Raw genomic sequence first — 22,571 nt, 5'->3', positions numbered from 1 at the left:
TAAATCCTGTAGACAGGTACAAAGTGATGGTCTAGAGACTCTAGAGGACGTAGGCGGGAAACACAGGGACAAAGCAAAGTAACAAACTGGGCATTTAGAAACAAAAATGTAAACGAGAACAGAAAAGGAGGTAAGAGTCAGCTATTATGTGAACATAAGCCCTCACCAAAATGACACGAGTCACTCAAACTCCAGAATTTAAAATGTCTGATTAACCCTGACTTTGCCAAATATTGGGGGTGGGGTGAGAGGGGATCCACAGTAATATCACCTGGACATTTATTTATTTATTTTTAAAAATTTATTTTTATTGATGTTAGAGAGGACGGAGGAGGGGGAGAGAGATAGAAACATCAATGATGAGAGAGATAGAAACATCATTGATCAGCTGCTTTCTGCAGGCCCCTTCCTGGGGATCAAGCCCACAATCTGGGCATGTGCCCTTGACCGGAATCAAAGCCAGGACCCTTCAGTCTGCAGGCCGACGCTCTATCCACTGAGCCAAACTGGCCAGCATGTAATATCACCTGGACATTTACATATAACTAACATATTAGAGCTGATAATATGCTTCACATATATCCAGAAAGGATTCAAAATATTTAACAACTGCCCTAGCTGGTTTGGCTCAGTGGATAGAGCGTCAGCCTGCGGACTGAAGGGTCCTGGGTTCGATTCTGGTCAAGGGCTCAATCCCCAGAAGAGGGTGTGAAGAAGGCAGCTGATCAATGGTTCTCTTTCATCATTGATGTTTCTCTCTCTCTCTCTTTCCCTCTCCCTTCCTCTCTCTGAAATCAATAAAAATATATATATATATTTTACTACGCAGTGTAGCTGCTCAATGCCAGCCTGGATCTAGGAAATGACATGTCTCAAAGAAGATCCTCGCACCTTCATAGCAAAGATTCATGTCTGCTTATCATTTAAAAAAAATATATATTTTTAATCCTCACCCGATATTTTTTCCATAGATTTTTCAAAGAGAGTGGAAAGGAGGGAGGAAAAAGGGAGAGGGAGAGGGAGAGGGAGAGGAGAAGGGAGACAGAAGGAGGGGGAGGGAAGGAGGAAAAGAAAAGGAGGGAGGGAGGGAGGGAGAGGGAGAGAGAAAGAGAAACATTGATTGGTTGCCTCCTGCATGTGCCCCAATTGGGGCTGGGGATAGAACCTGCAACCCAAGTACGTGCCCTTGGCCAGGAATCAAACCCATGACCCTTTGGTGTATGGACCAACGCTCTAACCACAGTCATACCAGCAAGGGCTAAAATATATTTATATTTTAGATAGAGAGGGAGAGGAAGAGGGAGAGAGAGAGAGAGAGAGAGACATTGATGTGAGAAAGAAACATAGATCGGCTGCATCCTGCACGCCCCCAACCAGGGATTGAGCCCACAACCTGGGCATGTGTCCTGACCGGAATCAAACTGGAAGCCTTATGGTGCAGGGGACGATGCCCAACCAAATAAGCCACACCAACAGGGCTGCTTACCGCTTTTCACTTTGAAATGTCTGTGTTTGTTATGCGTGGGAACAGAGGTAGATGTAGTCAGTGCTCATGCAGACTAAGAGCTGATAAGAAGGGGGGAAATCCTTAAAATATTCCACAAATACCAATATGAAAAACAGGATAGCCACTTCCTAGAGCTGTGTTTCAAACATGTGGAACTTAATGAAGGTATGTAACTAGACACACTATGTGAGCCAGACCACAAAACCATTTGTACATAGTCAGTAATTAATTTTCAAACTGTGTATCCGGTATAGAGTAGTATAAAATTGTATTTACTTTCAGGAACTCTTATTTTAAAGGAATGAGTAATTAGCTTTTCCTTTATAGACAGGCCTTAAATTTCCACCGTATTCTCCAATTTCGGATGTGAAAAACTGAGCACCCCATCTGTGGGGTGGTAGAGTGTATCAGGGCCTGTTGGCTATATTGATTTTAAGAATGCCTAGTTTATAATAAGGGAAATCTCTCCCTAACTGTATCTAGGTAAATAAAGGACCACACATGACAGAAATTAAATCAAGGAGAACTTATTCCAAGTTTTCCACAGCAACCAGAATGAAGATGCAACCCAGTCAATATTCTTTACCCTGGTGTTTGGGATTGTACAAAAGGAAGCAAAGTCACCTTGACAGAATAAAACAAATTAAGAACAGTAGTGAAATGTGACAACCGTGTTCTCAGGCTTCCCAACATGCAAAGTAAGAGCATTTCTGAGTCATCAGATAGTAAAAGTGGGTTTGAGGATGACATAAAGTAAATTTACCAACTGTTTGAATGATAAATCTTTAACAACTTTGAGCATCAAACCAGCAATGTAAATGGGAATGAAAGTGAACCTGTGTATTAAAACATACATGGTTTCAAAACAAGCCAAAGGAAAATCGTTTGGGCAAAAAAATGAAAAAGGATCGCAAGTCAAATTTATAGAAAATATTCCTTTATTAACTTTTGGTCGAGAATATGTTTGAATATTTTCAGAAAACAACTCTGAGACCATGTGGATTCCTGCAACAGAGAGGAATTGAAGGAGTGCTCCAGCCATGAAGTCAGAAGAGAAACAGTCCAGAGATGGAAGACACTGACCATGCCTTGCCATACTAGCAGTCAGCAGATGTGCGTCACTGCAGATTGCCCAGGACCAAACCAGAGAGGGTCGGACCTGCAATACCACCATTTGTCCACCATCCAGAACTGAAATATCACTGCTGTTATGTACACATAAACAACTGCTGGACATAGAAATCGGGACTCAAAAGAACTGTTGGCCCAGAAAGAAACTCACTATAGACTGATTCATTTGCCTCTCAGCATAACCATTATTGCTTGTCTCATTTTCGGTTCCTATAAGTGTATTCCTAGTATCACATGAGCTCACTCATCTAGGGGAAAAGATGAACATTGACTGAAGAACAAGAACAGCATTGATCAGACTGTCAGACCTCAGAGGGAAGGTAGGGGAGGGTGGGGACAAGGGAGATAGATCAACCAAAGGACTTGTGTGCTTGCATATGAGCCTAACCAGTGATCATGGACAACAGGGGGATGGGGGCATGCGTGAGGGGGGGTTTGGGATGGGAATGGAGGGGGGGGGTTGATGACAAATATGTGATACCTTAATCAATAAAGTAATTTAAAAAATAATAATAATAATAATTTAAAAAAGAAAAAAAGAAAGTGAACCTGTGTTATTCACAGCTGTAACAGCAGAGCTGTAGTGGAGATACAGGACATTGGTTAAGTAGAGACTCTATAACCCAGAGGACTCTGGGTAAGTTCAAACACCGGCTCTGCCCCTTCTTAGCTGCATGTTCTTGGACACTACTTTATTTCTCTTCAGTTTTAGTTCATTTGTTTTGAGTGTATTTAGGGGGTTATTAGTTGATGCAGTGTGTAACTGCTTGTGCTAAAATTCTCCAAATTGCACACCTACAGTTCCATCTCTCACCTCTTTGTTATTAGCAACAGTAAAGGGGGGAAGACGACTCTTCTGGGTGAACTTTATCATCTCTTGAAGTTGGGTATATGCTGAATCACATGTCAAGTAAAATATCTAAAAAGCTTTCTAGGCAAGACTTTCTTTGTGTATTATTCCGGCTCTCTGGCTTTTAGGTACTGGAAAAGATCAGAGTGCAAGGAACTTCTAGGAACCTCAGAGTTTTGTGCTATGAAGCAAGAGATCTGATGGGAAGAAAACCAAGTACAGTAAAGTCAGTGAGATGTGATAATGGATTACTACTTAATACATGGCCAAAGATTTTAAAATTTCCTTGTGTGAAGATTTCCTTAGAGAAGAAAAATGAGACAGATAGCAAGAATACTATAAAAAGAGCTGTGTGGCAGGTTGAAGTGCTTTTAATCTTTTCACAATGCATTTATTTCCTGAAGGCTCCTGAATTTGGTGAAGACTCTACACTTTGCTTCCAGCAAATGTGAATAAAGAGTGTGGACAAATGAGGGGCATTATCTTGAACACATGCTGCTTCCTAGGCTGTATAAAATTTGCTGTTAAAATATAATTTTAGCCCTAGCTGGTTTGGCTAAGTGGATAGAGTATCGGCCTGTGGACTGAAGGGTCCTGGGTTCGATTCCCGGAAAAGGCACATGCCCAGGTTGCAGGCTCAATCCCCAGTAGGGGGCGTGCAGGAGGCAGCCGATCGATGATTCTCTCTCATCATTGATGTTTCTATCTCTCTCTCCCTCCCTCTTCCTCTCTGAAATCAATAAAAAATATTTTAACCTTTTGCACTCGGATGTCAAGTGTGACTCGACACGGTTAGCATCGGTAGCAGCTCTTTTTATACTCTTTGAATGTATCAATAATTTGAAATATAAAAAAATCCAAATAAATAAGTTTGTATGAAAAGAAACTCCAGTTTTTTATTCTACTGCCGCGCTTTGTAAAATCTGGGGTATTTAAAAAATTAAATCCCTAGTAGAATAAAGGAATTGAGAAAAAAGCAAGCGAGTGGAAAGGGTTAATAAAGACAACTTAAAAAAATATATATATATAATTTTAATAATTACTATGCAAACTTAGAAGTACATGATAGTGACATAGCTTTATTTATATTAGAAATAATTTACTTAACTCCATCATTTTAGACACGAGGCTGTTCTACTTACCACTTCTGTTGATGTTTCTGCGTGTTCAGATGTAACATGTTCTTGAAGAGATGTCTCCGTATAGCCCATTTTTCCACAATAGGGACAAGTAAAAGACTGTGGCTGCTCTACAGAGAAAGCTTCCCCACCATAGTACAAATCTGAAAAATAAAATGGAATTGCACTGAGAAAATAATTATTAGTTTTTTAATTATAAGAATGCAATCATATGGTACAAAAGTTTAAGTGTGCCTAAAAAAAATGGCAATTGACTGAATGTGAAAATGTATTAGCAATATTTTTTTAAAAAAAGGCGTGCCTAAAATCTTCACCAACAACTTCACTGTCAATGTGTGCTTAGGTGCCTCCCTGTTTATATTTGCAATATCCTTATTCTCTCAAGGATTCCATGACAGCCATCCAATTCTTTCTCCATATAGATAGTACAGTCGTAAGACAAAAATAAAGCAAAGAGCTTTCAATCCCTTCATTTACTGTTAAAACATCTCTCATTTCGCGGAAGCTGGTTTGGCTCAGTGGATAGAGCGCCGGCCTGTGGACTGAAGGGTCCCAGGTTCGATTCTGGTCAAGGGCATGTACATTGGTTGCGGGCACATCACCGGTAGTGGGTGTGCAGGAGGCAGCTGGTCGATGTTTCTCTCTCATCGATGTTTCTAGCTCTCTATCCCTCTTCCCTTCCTCTCTGTAAAAAATCAATAAAATATATATTAAAAAACACACACAAAAAAACACATCTCTCATTTCACATCTGGTTCTAATTTCATTTTAAATTTTAATTTATCTATGGGTTGATTCTTATAAGTGCCCTGGGATCAGGGATCAAACTCACAACCTTGGCGTATCAGGATGACATGATCACCAACTGTGCTACCTGGCCAGGGCTTGGTTCTAATTTTCTTGCAATTTATTTTTTTCTGTATATACTGTGGCAGTACCAATGTCAACACAAAAAAATGGTCAGGGTGTATTATATACAAGAACACAAGTAGTCAGAGGGGAGGACCATGATCAGTATGCCAACTCCCAGATGCAGTTTCATCATATACCATTCTTTTTTTTTTTTTTCATCATATACCATTCTTACAAGCAAGAAGGATCCTCGGCATTCAGTTCTTATAATGCTAACTTGGACACTACCATAACATACTCTGCTCAACTCAGTTAGTGAAAACCAACCACTCAGTGAGAATCTGTGGGAATAATCTGTTTGCTTCATTAGTACATCTCAAAGAATAGGTCTATTTTCCTCCATAGGCAGTACACAAAAAATGTAATTGAAAGTATATTTAATAGGTTATGTCACTTCATCACAAAGAACTATCTCATTTTTTAACATGAAACAAATGCCTAATTTAAGAGGACATGACCATTTTTGTGAGATGAGAAAATGGAAGAAAGTGCTCACTACATGATTAATTTGTTCACATTAATTTTTAGGGAGATTTAGACTATTTTAAAAGTATGTATCCACTACATATATACTGACCATTTATTATGTGCATAAGACTTGTCAGGTAAATTTGGGATAGTGAGGATAAATATATAAAAAACTTCCTCAGCTGTTAAAGGGCATCTACAAAAAAGGCACAGCTAACAGTATACTGGTGAAAGACTGGATATCCCCCGCCCCCCACCAGAAACGACAAGAATGGTTCACTCTTGCCATTTCTATTCAGTATTTTACTAAAAATCTAGGCAAGCCGAAACCGGTTTGGCTCAGTGGATAGAGCGTCGGCCTGCGGACTCAAGGATCCCAGGTTTGATTCCGGTCAAGGGCATGTACCTTGGTTGCGGGCACATCCCCAGTAGGGGGTGTGCAAGAGGCAGCTGATCGATGTTTCTAACTCTCTATCCCTCTCTCTTCCACTCTGTAAAAAAATCAATAATATATATATAGTTAAAAAAATAAATAAAAATCTAGGCAAGAAAGTGACACAAAAGCCATCCAGATGGAAAGAAGTAAAACTACCTCTAATAGCAGATGAATTCCTTCCAAACCCTAAAGAATCCACTAAAAAACTATTAGAAGTAATAAATGAGTTCAGTAACATCACAGGACACAAGTTTTATATACAAAAACCAATTGTTGTTCTATATACTTGCAGTAAAAAATATATATATATACAAAAATAAAAATTTAAAAACTCCATGTACAATAGCAAAAATAATAGAATACTTAGAAATATATTTAATGAAAGAAGCATAAAATTTATTCTTTGATAACTATAAATCATTGTTGAAAAAAATTAAATGACCTAAGTAAATGGAAAGAGATCCCATGTTCATGGACTGAGAGATTTAATATTACTCTCCCAACTGATCTATAGATTCAAAACAATCCCTATCAAAATCCCTGTTAGCTTCCTTGCAGAAATTTGACAAACTGATCCAAAATTTACACGGAAACTCAAGGGATCTAGAATACCCAAAATAATCTTGAAGAACAACAAAGTTGACTCACACTTCTTGATTTCAAAGCTTACTACAAAGCTAGTTATCAAGCAGCATGGTACTGGCACAAAGATAGTCATATAAATCAATGAAATCGCTTAAGAGTCTAGAAATACACACATTTATGATCAACTAACTTTTTTAACAGCATTATCAAGATATCTTTGACACATAAAAATTATATATGTTAATGGTTACAACCTGATGTTTTGATTACTTATACTATGGAAAGATCACAACAATCAACCTAATTAACATATCCTCCACCTCTACATAGTTACCATTGTGTTTGTTGATATAGAGTACAATATTGCTAACTATGGTCATCATACTATGCATTAGAATTTATTCATCTCTAGAACTTATTTATCTTGCATAACAAAACTTTGTACCCTTTGACCAACATCACTCTATTTCCCCCTATCCCTGCCAACTGATTTTCAACAAGAATGCCAAGACATATTTCACTGGGTAAAGAACTGTCTTTTCAACAAATGATGCTGGGACAACTGAATATCCATATGCCAAAGAATAAAGTTGAACCTCTTTCTCATTCCATTTATAAAAAATTAAATCAAAGTGGTTCAAAGATCTAAATATAAAAGCTAAAACTACAAAACTCTTAGAAGAAAACATAGTTTCAAATTTTTGTGATCTTGAGTTAGGCAATAGGTTTCCTAGCTATGACACCAAAAGCACAATGTAAGGAAAAAAAAAACAAATTAACTGGACATCAACAAAATTAAAACTTTTGTGCTTCAAAACACATCATCAAGAAAGTGAAGACAACCCACAGAATGGAAAACAAATTCTGCAAACCAAAATTTCTGATAAGGAACTTGTATATAAATACACAATGAACTATTAAAACTCAGTAACAAAAGATATATCCCCCATTTAAAAAATTTGCAAAGGATCTGAATAGACATTCCTCCAAAGTATATATATATAAATGGCCAATAAGCACAAGAAAAGATGATCAACACATTAGCCATTAGAGAAATGCAAATTAAAACCACCTGAGACACCCACTAGTCTTTTTTGACTATAATAAAAAAAGACAGATAATAACAAGAGCTGACTATGTAAGAAATTATAGCAATGAAACGTTTATAGCTTTCCTTATGGGTTGACAATGTCTTGTAATCAATTGTAGGAATAATCTGTTTTCTGATAACTCGAACAAGAATATGTGTGTATTATTAGCAGAACAGGCAGTTTAACTTTATTCCTTCTTTACTGAAGCACTCTTCCGTATCATATCTTGTCAGTTATATATGTTTCTGAATGGCTTTCATAAACAAGTGAACTATGATTAGGAGAAAGAATTACACAGAATTTATAAAAGATTCATCTTACTTTTAATAAGTTTGGAGCCTCATGTATGCTGTTGGGGATATAGTTCTTAGAACATTTTGCCTTTATTTCTTCACACACATACATATAAAATTCTAAATGATAATCCACTAAAATATTATTAAATACGTACCAAAATCTACCCTTGTTAATATGCACTGCATTGGGTGGTCAGTTGTATGCCTTGTTGTTGTTGCACCACTTTCATAACAAGACGCACAAAGATCGTAATCGTAGCAAATTAAACACTTATATCTGCGACCTCGAAAATTTCCTTTTAAACATGCATCACAGCTGACACCTACAAAAAAAAAAAGATAATTAATTAGCAATTGTAAAAGGCTACTCTCCATTTCACATTTATAAATTGTTAAGGTGTTCATTTAACCCCATATTTCCTTTCCAAAATGACTAGAAACAACATAGGAAAATAATATAGGAATATCCAAAAATATGGTGAATATGTTACTCTGATTTACACTTAATGAAAATAACTTAAAATGTTTAATAAAATGTTACAAAATCAAACTCACAGATACAGCAACAGATGGGTGGTTACCAAAAGGGAAGGAGGTGATAGGTGTGTGTGGGTGAAATGGGTAAAGGGGGTCAAATGTATGGTGACAGATGGAAACTAGACTTTTGGTGTTGAGAATGCTATAGTGTATAATAGCATAATGTATAAATTATAATGTTGCACACCAAAAACTTACATAATATTATAAACCAATGTTACCTTTAATTAAAAAATCATGCCTTGCCCTAGCTGGTTTGGCTCAGTGGATAAAGCATTGGCCTGCAGACTGAAGGGTCCCAGATTCAATTCCAGTCAAGGAGAAATGCCTGGGTTGCAGGCTCCATCCCCAGTAGGGGATGTTCAGGAGGCAGCTGATCAATGGTTCTCTCTCATTATTGATGTTTTTCTCTCTCTCCCTTTTCCTTCCTCTCTAAAATCAATAAAAATATATTTAAAAAAAAATTATGCCTTGATGCCGAAACCGGTTTGGCTCAGTGGACAGAGCGTCGGCCTGCAGACTGAAAGGTCCCAGGTTCGATTCGGGTCAAGGGCATGTACCTTGGTTGTGGGCACGTCCCCAGTGGGGGGTGTGCAGGAGGCAGCTGATTGATGTTTCTCTCTCATCGATGTTTCTAGCTCTCTATCCCTCTACCTTCCTCTCTGTAAAAAATCAATTAAATATATTTTTAAAAAAAATTATGCCTTGATGAACTAGCAAGAGGTTAAAAACCAAGTGAAAGAGGAAAAGGTAACTGGAATCACTAAAAATATCCGAGCATAGATTTTCATAGCATTGTATGATAAAAAATAGGAAGCAAAGCCCAAGGTCTGTGAAGGTGGTGTCTAACAGGCAATTTCTCATAAAGCTGAGACCCTATTATAGCAGGTTCTCGAATAATTCCATTTCATTATAATGCTGATGAGAAAAAAAAATCAATTCCATGTCAGGGTCACCACTGTCTCCCCATATCTGTGTGGCTTTTCTCTGGGGACTCTATTCCCTCCCACCTCCCAAAGATGTACATGTGAGGTAAATTGGCAGTCTACACTATCTTGTGTGAGTGGCCCTCGGATGGAAGCGGGTCTCACCTTGTACCCCGAGCTGCTAGGAGAGATTCCAACCACTGACCAAGATGAACTGGAATCAGTGGATTGGAAAAGATGGTCCTACTTGTTTTTATTCATCTTTCTTAAATGTATGTACAACTCACATTTATTTCAATGTTTAATACTAGAAATATTTTGGGCTTAATTATTTAGAAGTTTGGTGATTTTCTTTTGTCAGATATATACCTTAGTAGTTTAACACTTGCTTTTTGCTATGATGTGTTTTTATTTTATTCTTTTTTTAATGAATGTACTGGGATGACATTGGTTAATAAAATTACATAGGTTTTAGGTGTATAATTCTATAATATATCATCTGTATATTGTGTGTTCACCATATGGCCCTATACCTTCTTCTTCCTTCTCCCACCCTCTTCCCCTCATAATCACCATACTACTGCTTGTGTCTGAGTTTTTTATGTTTTTGCTTAATCCCTTCACCTTATTCACCCAGCTGTGCACACCCCTTCTTCTGAGCTCTCAGTCTGTTCTCTGAGTCTGTTTCTATCTTGTTTGTTAGTTTATTTTGTTCACTAGATTCCATATAAAAATGAAACATATGGTACTTGTACTTATTTAACTTAGCGTAGTGGTCAGCAAACTGCGGCTCGCGAGCCGCGGTTTGCCGCTCTGTTGACTAATGAGTTTGCCGACCACTGACTTAGCATAATGCTCTCTAGGTCTATCCATGTTGTCGCTAAGGGTAAGAGTTCCTTTTTTTTACAACCGAGTAGTGTTCCATTGTGTCCACAGCTTTTTATCTACTTATCCACTGATAGACACTTGGGCTGATTCCAAATCTTGGCTATTGTAAGTAATGCTGCAGTGAACATAAGGGTGGGCATTTACTTTTTTGAATTAGTGTTTCAGGTTTCTTTGGATATATTCCCAGGGTGAACCTGCTAGCTCATTATGCAGATCCATTTTTATTTTTTATAAAAAATGTTTTTCATCGATTTTTGAGAGAAAGGAAGGAGAAGGAGAAAGAAACATGGATGTGAGAGTGAGACATCGATCACATGCCTCCTGCATAACCCCTACTGGGAATCCAGTCAGTAACCTGGACATGTGTTCTGACTAGGAAGCAAACCAGCGACCTCTTGGTGCATGGGTTGACAGTCAACCACTGAACCACACTGGCGAGGCTATTTGCTATTTTTTGAGGTAATTCCATAATGCTTTCCACAGTGGCTATACCAATCTGCATTCCCACCACAGTGCACGAGGGTTCCCTTTTCTCCATATCCTCACCAACACTTATTGATTTATTTTTTATTTTTCATTTTTAAATCCTCACCCAAGAATATTTTTCCATTGACTTTTTTTTTTTTTGGGGGGGGGGGGGGGACGAGTAGAAGAGAGAGGGAAAGAAAAAAAGATGGAAACATTGATGTGAGAGAAACACATCAATTGGTTGCCTCCTACACATGCCCCAACCAGGGCCCAGGCCAAAGAAAAGCCTGCAACCAAGGTATGTGCCTTTGACTGAAATCAAACCTGGGAACCTATGGTCCACAGACTCTCTATCCACTGAGCCAAAATGGCTAGGGCTGTTTGTTGATTTATCAATGATAACCATTCTGACAGGCATGAGGTGGTTTTAATTTGCATTTCTCTGATGGTTAGTAACACTGAGCATCTTTTCATGTCAATTGCCCAAAGTGTCTACTCAGGTATTGTGCCCATTTTTTAATTGGACTATTTGTTATTTTGGTGTTGAGTTTTATAAGTTCTTTATAAACTTTGGAAATTAACCCCTTATCAGATGTATCATTGGTGAATATAGTCTCCCATTTGGTGGGTTGTTTTTTCATTTTATTAATCGTTTCCTTTGCTGTGCAAAATTTTTTTAGTTTCATGTAATCCTATTTGTTTTCTTTTCTTTTGTTTCCCTTGCCTGGGTGATATATCAGGAAAAACAATATTGCTACAAGAAATGTTCAAGGATGGCGGCATAGGTAAACAACTGTACTCGTCGCCTCCCACAAACACATCAAAATTACAACTAAAATACAGAACAACCATCATTCAGAACTGCCTGAAAGCTGGCTGAATGGCAGTCCTACAACTAGAGAAGTAAAGAAGAAAGCACACTGAGACTGGTAGGAAGGGTGAGGCATGAAATGGGCTGGTCCGATACCCACATGTGCCCGTTTTTTAATCGGGAGGGAGATCGTCTCTGTGGAGGCTGTCTGTGAGGAGCAAGGGAGGGGTCCCAGCCCCACACCAGACCCCCAGCCTAGGGTTCCAAAACTGAGAAGTCCTTGTAACTGAGGGCTGTAAAAACTAGTGGGGATTGTGGCTGAGTGACACAGAGGCTGCTGGAGACCCAGGTGTTCCTCTTAAAGAGCTGATCACAAACTTACTCAGACTCGAACCCAGACACATATGGGGAGGAATTGGATTGTCTGGCATCGGGGCAGGAATTTGGCTTTCTCCCAGATGGGGGTGCTTGCAGGGGTCACTGTTCTTGTTCTGGGACACCCCCCCTCCCCCCCCCCACACACACACTGTGGCAGGGCTGACTGGCAGCCATATCTGCATTTCCATCAGCATGGCCCATACTCTTTGCTCTGCCCTGGTGATTCCCAGAGTCCCACCCCCCAACTGTTTGCAGCAGCTTTTCCATATGAAAATAGCTGTCCTGCCACAGGCTTCAGACTTTGCTAAAATCTCTCAAACAAGCTGAAGCTGGTGCCAGCATGCCCCAAACCTACCAATAAAAGGCCCAAGACCCAGCAATAGCACTAGCCTGCCTTACTTCACAGATGGGCCTCACCTGAGCACTCCCAAGCTCAATACAAATAGCAGTCATCTTCAGATCCCTCTATAGCTCCTGCCGGGTGGCCCTAGGCAGTAGCTAACTTTGCACTGCCCTGGAGGCCCCAAAGCCAGTGACACGGTGGACAGCTTCAGACCATACCAGATTACAACTCTACACATCCACAAGCAACATTCAAGGGGCAGACTCAGTGAGCACCAAAGCCCCACTGAAGCAAGTCCTGCTATATAAGGGTCTCCTACATAGCACCTCTTCCACTGTAGACTCAGCTGGTCCTCACAGCCCAGGCCAATTCCTCCCAGTGATGCCAATATAACAACTATAACAAGACTGTGCACACAGCCCATACAGGGTGCACCTAGAGTGCCCAGCTCAGGTGACTGGGGAGGCTGAGCCACTGGGCCTTACAGGACACCTATTACACAAGGCTAGTCTACCAATTCCAGGAGACACAACAACTCTACCTAGTAAATAGAAACAAACACAGAGAAGCAGCCAAAATGGGGAGATAAAGAAACATGTTACAAATGAAAGAAATAGAAGTGTGCAAGCTACTGGATCCAGAGTACAAACCAATGGTTATAAGATTACTCAAGAATCTTAATGAGAGCTTCAAGGGTCTTAGTGAGACTTTCAAGGATATTAGTGAGAATGTCAAAGACATAAATAAATACCAGTCAGAAATTAAGCACACACTAACTCAGGGGTCGGCAAACTCATTCGTCAACAGAGCGGCAAACCGCGGCTCGCGAGCCAGCTGCAGTTTGCCGACCACTGCACTAACTGAAATAAAGAAAAATTTACAGATACAACAGTGGAGTAGAGGATTCCGAGAATAAAAGCAAAAAACACCCAGTCAGAAGAGCAAAAAGAAAAAATAATCCAAAAATATTAAGATGGTGTAAGGAGCCTCTGGGACAACTTCAAGTGTACCAACATTGCATTATGGGGGTGCCAGAAGGAGAAGAGAGAGCAAGATATTGAAAAACCTATTTGAAGAAATGACAGAAAAGTTCCTCTACCTGGGGAAAGAAATAAGACTACAAGTCCAGGAAGCACAGAGAATCCCAAACAGGAGGAACCCAAAGAGGCCCCTAACTGCCCCCTGCTGGCCTGGTCGCCTCTTACTGCCCCGCTGCTGGCCTGGTTGCCCCCAACTGCCCCCCCTGCCGGCCTGGTCGCCCCACACAGCCTGCTTCTTTAGTCGTTTGGTCGTCCCTCATTAACCCCCCCTGCCAGCCTGGTCGAAGGCAGCAATCTTGTGAGGGTGTGATGGTCAATTTCCATATTACCTCTTTATTATATAGGATTATATAAGACTAGTGACCCGGTGCACAGATTGCTGCTCATTGAAAGGAAATTAATTAGAAGGTGGGTGGTGGGGCAGGACTGGGTGAGATGGGCCAGACACACCCTGGAACCAACCTCCCACGGCTCCTCCCCTGAGTCTGCAGAGAGCAGGGTCCCTCCAGCAGGTGGGATCCCTTGGACTGGCCTGCGGGGATTGGGCCAAAACCGGCTCTTCAACATCACCTGAGGGGTCCTGGAGTGTGAGAGGGCATTCTGCAAAGTTGCTGTTGTACAGGGTGTGGAAGGCAAACACAAGTGTGCAGTAAACCATATTCGGGGCCAACAGTGCCCCAGCAACAACATAACCCACAGCCGAAGGTGGAATCGTGCGGCTCTGCGAGGAATCAGGCTCCCTCCTCTCTGGTTTCAAGGTGCGTCAACCGAGAACTGCCGCTGCCAAGTCACTGCAGCTCAGCAGCTCCTGTATTGCGCGTCTGTCCCCTGGTTGTCAGTGCGCATCATAGCGACTTGTTGGACAGTTGGACACTTAGCATATTAGCCCTTTATATATATATAGACTAGAGGCCCAGTGCATAAAATTCATGCACGGTGGTGGTGGTGGTGGGGGGGCTCCCTCAGCCCGGCCTGCACTCTTTCCAATCTGGGACCCCTCGGGGGATGTCCAACTGCCGGTTCAACACATTATGCAAAGGAACTTGGCCTTGGCAGCATGGCGGTACCTAATAGCATTCAATGTCTTCTGTAATATCTGATAGTTTTTCTGAGAGTTCAATGTCAAACCAAATAGATCAATCAACACTGCTTCTAACATCCTTCAGTAACTGTACAAACCTCTTCAAAGAAGACTTGTGCCCCCCCCCAAGTCACCTGTAAAGAAATATTAGCATAAATAAGAATGCAAAATTAGATCAATCTTATAGTTACAACAGAAATATATGGCTGGGGGTGGGGGGAATCACATTGATCTAAAAATGTGACCAAAATTATAACTCTAGACCCCTCCCAGAAAAGTCAGAAAATTGTCCTAAGAGATTCATGACAATTAAAGCAAAGCTATTTCTTAATTCATTTTCCAAAAGGATATGTACATCTTTCCAGAAAGGCAACAGTTCTTCTGTGTTTATTTTCATATAGGGAATTTTAAATAGGAATTTACCTGTTGACTTAGACAAAGTGCTGTTTTTTAACTACATGGTATCAATTTAAGTGATATATCATTAATCCTGACATGACTGCCATGTTAGGTCACATGCCATCATAAGAAATACAGGGCCTTACATTCAATATGTTAAATGAAGCTGCAGTTTAAAAATCCCATTTTTAAGAGATAAAAGCCAAAATGACATATACATTTCTCTCCAGGGTTTACACAATACTCCAGGCATGGCAATTACCACAAAGCGACTGAGATTTGTGTGAGACATGCTTGCTGCCTGCTCCCTACACCTTCCCATCCGCGGATCTTCTCACCTCAGCCCATCCTCCCACCCAGGCAGGTGGTCAGTCTTTGGGGACCCGCTTCTGTGACCCCCTGTGCCCCAGGCTTCCTCTCGCCGCCACTCCTAACATCCACTCCCTACCATACAGGACTCCTGCTCGGGTGCATCATGCTAGTTTTGAAAATATTAAGAGAAGTGCAGGGTGATCGTGAAATTCCACAAAATGCGTCTGTCAAAGGCGGGTCCAGGCAGTCCCGCGCTGGGCTCCCAGGCACCATCACCTGCCTGGACCCACCCCACACCTCCTGGCAGCACCCCGCCCTGCGGAGACTTCCAGACGAATGATGCCCTCTGCAGGCCATGCCCCTCCCTGTCTCCCACACTAAACCTCGGCTTGCACCCCCGCCCACGGCCTGCAGTGAGGCTTTGCCCCCACCCACCCCAACCCCACCCAAGCCCTCCCCACCCTGAGCCCAGCCCAGTGACACCCGGAAGCCGCCGGTGAGTCACCTGAAGTCTTAGTCTGTCCCCGTGCCACAGGGACCGCCGCGACCCATGCACCTGCCTCACCTACCTCAGCACAGACTCCACTGGGCACTGCCTGCCTAGGGCCCCGTAGTCTGCGGACGGACTGCTGGGCGAGGCGAGCAGCAGGGAGGCCAGGGTGAGTGGGGGAGGCAGCGGGCGGGGGAGTCAGCAGTTGTGGGTGAAGGCGGCCCATTGAGCCCTCTCCCTGCTGCCCTGCCCCTGCTGTGGGTATCGCCATCTTGTGATGGTGTGATGGTCAATTTGCATATTCCCTATTTATTAGATAGGCTAACCATCAAATACAACCGCCCTAAGGTTACTTAGCATTATGCCTATTTTGTGAAATGATGCATAGAGAAACAATTTACCAGATGTTACAGTTAGTAAGTAACCAAGCTGGGGTTTGAACCCACACAGTCTGGCTCCAAAGTCCCATTCCCAAATTAACTGCTCAGCAACTCAGGAAAAACTTTGCAATTCCCAGTCAGGGCACATGCCCTGGTTGTGGGCTCCATCCCCAGTAGGGGGCGTGCAGAAGGGGATTCTCTCATCATTGATGTTTCTGTCTCTTTTAATATTAAAAAATATATATATTTTTAAAAAGCCATTGGATCTGAATTCTAGTCCTGACACTGATCTCAAGTAATATGACTGAGCAGCCTTTCCAGACCACAATTTTATTTGAAAAAAAAAAGGAAATATGTTGATTTCCTTCTAGACCAAAAGGTCTACAGGCAGTCCTTGGGTTATGTTGGACTCGACTTACGTAGCTTCATGGTTACATCGCCATCTCCCATTTACAGCATTTATTTAAAAAAAAAAAAAAAAAAGTTCCCTCGTTCCGACGTATGTACATATGTGCTTTATGTTTTTTATTATTTATTTACCACAAGTAAAGGTCAGGAATTGTTATCTTTCTTTTAATTTTTTTTTACTGTTTCATTTCATTACTGCTGTGTGTGTGCTCCATGTGAGTGACGTAGGTGCTTATGTAGGTGGGTTCCGACTTACAGTGAAAATTGCGTTACATCGAGCGGTAGGAATGGATCTCCGACGTAACCTGAGGACTGCCTGTATTATCCTATCTTCCTCTTGATTTTATTGGTGAGAAAAGAACTAAAATGAGCTGATTCATTATTAGGCTGCCAGAATGGCCTAATTCTCACAGTGAGCTCTGCTGGCCGGTACCTCTATCCCTGCAGCGCTGGCACAGGAGCCACAGTGGGCTTTCTACATCTATGAGCTCTCTTTTCTGCTGTTTTGGTAAAAAGACAAGACCCCCCAAAAGACATTTGCCTACTGAAATATTTGGGAACTGAAGCACAATCAACTAGAGAAAGGGCAACATAATCACATCAAGTCTAGATCCTTGATATTCAACCAACCAAATTCTAGTTTATTTATACAAATGGCTTATACATCTCCACTGGAACATCTGACATCCCTAACCTCTTAGTCTGAAACAAAACTCTTGATCTCCATCCCCCCAAATGCTCTGCCCCTCCTCCTGCCTTCCCCATCTCAGTAAGTGGTCTTCTTCTCACCTACTTGCTTTTACCTACACTATACCATCCAGTCCTGTCAGCTCTACATTCAAAGAATTAAATTAAAAAGCCTTGCCATGGCCTGTAATGCCCCATCTAATCTGGACCCAGTCTTTCCCTACCTCATCTTCCCTACTTCTCTGCCTCATCAGCTCCAACCATCCCATTCCTCAAAGAACCAATTTTTTCTCACCCCAGGCCTTGTATACTTGATGAAATCTCTGCTTGAGAGTAGTCGCCTTCTCTGCAAGGTCTTCCTGACCATCCTCTCTTAAAAATAGCCACACAGACCACTCCTCCTCTATCTATTCAATCCTTATTCCCTGCTTTATTTTCTTCAGAATTTTACCACTAGCCAATATTATATTATGTTTCTTTTCTGTACCCTTCTCCCCCATTAAAATGTAAGTTCTACAATAAGAACTTCCTCTTACTCTTTTTCATTACTAACAACAGTGCCTGGCACAGTGTTTGTTGAATGAATAAATTTTCCTATCCTCTAGTATCTGCCAAACCCTACCCTAAATAACTGCTAGAGATGCCTTAGCTATGGCTATCTCCTTCCCAACTAAATCTTTAGGTAGTATTTCCAACCTCTCATGTTCATTCAGGACTTAACACACTGAAATCTGGGCTCCAGTCCACTCCTTTGAAAGTGCTCATTAAGTTCCACAACCTTCCTGATTTCAACAGCCCCAGCCAATGAACACTTCATTCCTTATCTTCTTGACCTTTCTGCAGAAAAACTGACATTATCTTCCTTCTGGCAAATCACCTTCCTAAATTTCAACTCTCTCCTGGTTCTCCTCCTTCTCTCCAGGCTGTCCCCATTCAGTTAGTGTCCTGCTCCTTTAATGTTGTGTTCCCAAGGGCTTAAAGATCAGTCTCCTCTTCTCAATCCATATGTTCTCACCATCACTGAGCAATCAACTCTACTACTATAGATTCATATTCTTAGCTCAGACATCTTCCTCCTAAATTCCAGACCCACATATTCAACTGCCACTGGACATCTCTACCTGGATGTCCCATAGGTACCTCAAACCCAACATGCTGAAAATGGAAAGTCACTTCTCTTTTCCCTGCTTCCCACCCTTAACACATGCTTCTCTGCCCTAGATAAACAACTTGGTGAACGGCACTGACCAACCAATCAAGCCAAAACCCTAAGTTTTCCTAGACATTTTGCTCTTCCTCAATCCCTATGTCTAACCAGTCACCAAATGTATCTCCTATTTGTACCCACTACAGCAACTGTCTTACTTATGGTCATTTACCTGTCCCCCCTCCTCCCTGTAAGCCCATCCTTCAGATGCCCAATTTCCCATGGCCTCCCCTCAAAGGACACTCTTTGTGTTCATGGGATACCCTCCCCCACACCACCTAGCCAGCAATCTATCAACTCCCAGCTCAAATGCATGACTTCTTTTGGGATGCCTTCATGAATTCACCCATGAAACTGAGAAGCCTCCCATATCTATTCTTTCATTATACCTTTTAAGTATAAACTTCTATTATAGTTCTTACTTCACTGTATTATAATCCCCTTTCTCACCTCAGAGGGTTGGAACCCCCTTTGTTTTTTTGTCTCCAGTCTCCAACACAATATCTCCACATAGAAAAGGTATTCAATATATATTAAGTGAACAGATTAAATCAGGGGTCAGCAAACCATGGCCCACCACCTGTTTCTGTACAGCCTACTAGCTAAGAATACTTTTTACATTTTTAAATGTTTAGAAAAGGAAAGTCTAAAGAGTACTATTCGGTGATGCCTGAAAATTACATGTAATTCAAATTTCAGTGCCCGTTAAAAAAGGTTTATTGGATCATAGCCACCCATGCTCACCTGTGTATGTTTAGTCTTATGGCAGCTTTCATGCCAACAGCAGAGTGGAGGAGTTGCAATGGAGACCATATGGCCCACAAAGCCGTGGATGCTATCTAACTCTGCACAGAAGTTTGCTGACTTTGCATGAAATATAAGTGAACCTGAACTTTGGTTTCTGACAGAATTAATTCAATTCTTGGTTTTACCATTTACTATCTTTATGACCTAGGACAAATAACCTAACCTCTGAGACCCAATTCCTTATTTTGTAAAATGGGAAAACATCTTGCTGTGTTGCTTTAAAAATTTACTAGGCCTTTTAATTGAGGTCCCTGCTGTAGAAATCAGTCTAGAAAGGGCCAGGTACAGAGTATGGCCTGGGTCTAAATCCCCGCTGTATCACAGACCATGTGACTTTTGGCAAGGTACTTAATTCCTCAGTGCATCAACTTCCTCATCTGTAAAACTGGGATAATAATATGTATCTCAAAGACAGTTGCAAGAATTAAATGAGTTGGCACATGTGAAATGCTGAACATCAATGCCTGTCAGGTAGTAAGCACTCAATATGTATAGTACTATTAGAGGCCCAGTGTACAAAATTAGTGCACATGTAGAGTCCCTAGGCCTGGCCGGCGATCAGGGCCAATTGGGGCCTCCTGGCTGCTGGCCAGGGCCTCCCTTTGTTCTGCGTCACCCTCTGGTGGTCAGCGCACGTCATAGTTAGCATAGTTAGATGGGTCTCCCGATTGAACTCTGGTGGGGACAATTTGCATGTTAGGCTTTTATATATATAGGTTAATATAGCAGACACTTAATACTAGTTTCTCCCCTTCCCACCTCTTCATCTCCTCTAACCTTCCATCCCTATTCAAAGAAACCTTCATCTCCGCAGATGACGCTGCCCCAGAGCCACCCATGACCAGCCCTTAGGCTGCATCTCCTTCAAGCTGTTTGCAGACAAAGTTTCAAAGACAGCAGAAAAATTCCGTGCTCTGAGCACTGAGGAGAAATAAAGGTTCCTGCTTTCACAGAATTATTCCGCGATTTATGTGCAGGGTGGTGACTTCACATGCCATAATGGCACATGCGGCAAGTCCATCTATGGGGAGAAATTTGAAGATAAGAACTTCATCCTGAAACAAACAGGTCCTGGCATCTTGTCCATGGCAAATGCTGGACCTAACACAAACAGCTCCCAGTTTTTCATCTGCGCTGCCAAGACTGAGTGGTTGGATGGCAAGCATGTGGTCTTCGGCCAGGTGAAAGACAGCATGAATATTGTGACAGCCATGGAGCAATTGGCTCCAGGAAAGGCAAGACCAGCAAGAAGATCACCACTGCTGACTGTGGACAACTCTAATAAATTTGACTTGGGTTTTATCTTACCTACCAGACTATTCCTTCTGTAGCTCAGGAGAGCACCCCTTCAGCCTGATTTGCTTGGAATCTATATATATAAAAGCCTAAACGACCGGCTGACTGGCCGGTAGCTATGACGCACACTGACCACCAGGGGGGCAGATGCTCAATGCAGGAGCAGAAACCACAGGCATGGAAACATGGAACAAACTGATGAATCTCAGAGGGAAGGCAGGAGGGGGGAGGACAGGAAGAGATTAACCAAAGATCTTATATGCATACTACAGGCCTGGTGCACAAATTTGTGCACCGGTGGGGTCCCTCAGCCTGGCCTGTGGGGATCGGGCCAAAACCAGCCTGGTGCACAGATTCGTGCATTGGTGGGGTCCCTTGGCCTGGCCTGCACCCTCTCGCAATCCAGGACCCCTCAGGGGATGTTGGAGAGTCAGCTTTGGCCCAATCCCTGCAGGCCAGGCCAAGGAACCCCACCGGTGCACTACTCTGTGCACCGGGCCTCTAGTGTTCTATAATCTTTGTGCTCTTGCCACAGTTCACTGGGTTCCATAATTTCCTTACCCCTTCCTTTCCAATCTAGCTGGATTGTAGAGTTAAGTTTATGATTATGAAATAAAAACTGAACAGTTGTCAAAAAAAAAAAAAAAGCCTTCATCTAAAGGAGTAAGTCAATATATGCATGGTAAATGCTGTTAGGGTCTTTGTGGCTTCCAAGTCACTTCACAATCATGGTTCTTCTCTTAGCAATCTGATGATCCTCCCTCCTCCAGATGCTTTCTTCCTTAGAAATCTAGCCAATCCCAGGATTCAATGTAGGGGCTATAAAATTCTTATCTCTAGCTAAGATCTCTCTCCCCTGAGTGGCACTATAGCATTTTGCAACTCTTGATTTCTACCTAATGGCCTACCATCACTTTAAATTCAAAATGTTAAAAGCTGAAAATTGCCTTACCCCATCTCTCCTCTGGCTAGTTTGTCCTAAAATTATACTTTAGTCCCTGCTCTCTCGCATGGAGACCTTATTTCAAGTCATTTTTTTGTTTTGTTCCTACTGCCGTGGACTAATTCAGGCCCTTTTAACTTCAAGTTTATTTCACCAAAAAGCCTCTAACTGGACTCCCTGCCATAGGCAATAATGTCTTCTGCACACACTAACCTTCCTAAGACATACCATTTTTCATCATGACCTTTCTCTGCTTAAAACTAGAGATGCGCCCTAACCGGTTTGGCTCAGTGGATAGAGCGTTGGCCTACGAAATGAAGGGTCCCAGGTTCGATTCTGGTCAAGGGCATGTACCTTGGTTGCAGGCACATCCACAGTATGTGCAGGAGGCAGCTGATAGATGTTTCTCTCTCATCGATGTTTCTAACTCTCTATCCCTCTCCCTCTCCATAAAAAAATCAGTAAAATATATTTAAACAAAACAAAACAAACAAAAAAAAACTTGAGATGCACTGCCCTCTCTTTTCTATCCCATAATCGGTATGGAAAAAGGAAAAGGTTCTCTTTAGTGTGGCAACCAAAATCCTTTCCTATCTATCTTGCTCCAATCCTCCTTTCTAATCTTTCTCCCACGTTAAAAATACCATCACTTTGCCCTGCCTGGTGTAGCTCAGTTGGTTGAGCATTGTCCCATACACCAAAAGGTTGCCAGTTCGATTGTGGGTCAGAGTACATGCCCGGGTTGTGGGTTCAGT

General features: G+C 41.7%; 1 protein-coding gene across 1 annotated transcript in view; it reads right to left on the bottom strand.

The window, feature by feature from the left end:
- KCMF1 (potassium channel modulatory factor 1) overlaps positions 1 to 22,571 on the bottom strand; it is a 58,308-nt gene that overhangs the window by 22,007 nt on the left and 13,730 nt on the right. The window contains exons 2-3 of the mRNA XM_054728587.1: positions 8,571 to 8,738; positions 4,631 to 4,770 (exon numbers count right to left, since the gene is read on the bottom strand). Coding sequence (XP_054584562.1) covers positions 4,631 to 4,770; positions 8,571 to 8,738 — 308 coding nt within the window. The remainder of the gene's footprint in view (positions 1 to 4,630; positions 4,771 to 8,570; positions 8,739 to 22,571) is intronic.

This window comes from Eptesicus fuscus, chromosome 16 (assembly GCF_027574615.1).
Source record: "Eptesicus fuscus isolate TK198812 chromosome 16, DD_ASM_mEF_20220401, whole genome shotgun sequence".
Classification (NCBI taxonomy): domain Eukaryota; kingdom Metazoa; phylum Chordata; class Mammalia; order Chiroptera; family Vespertilionidae; genus Eptesicus; species Eptesicus fuscus.
This window is presented reverse-complemented; position numbering and strand designations above follow the sequence as displayed.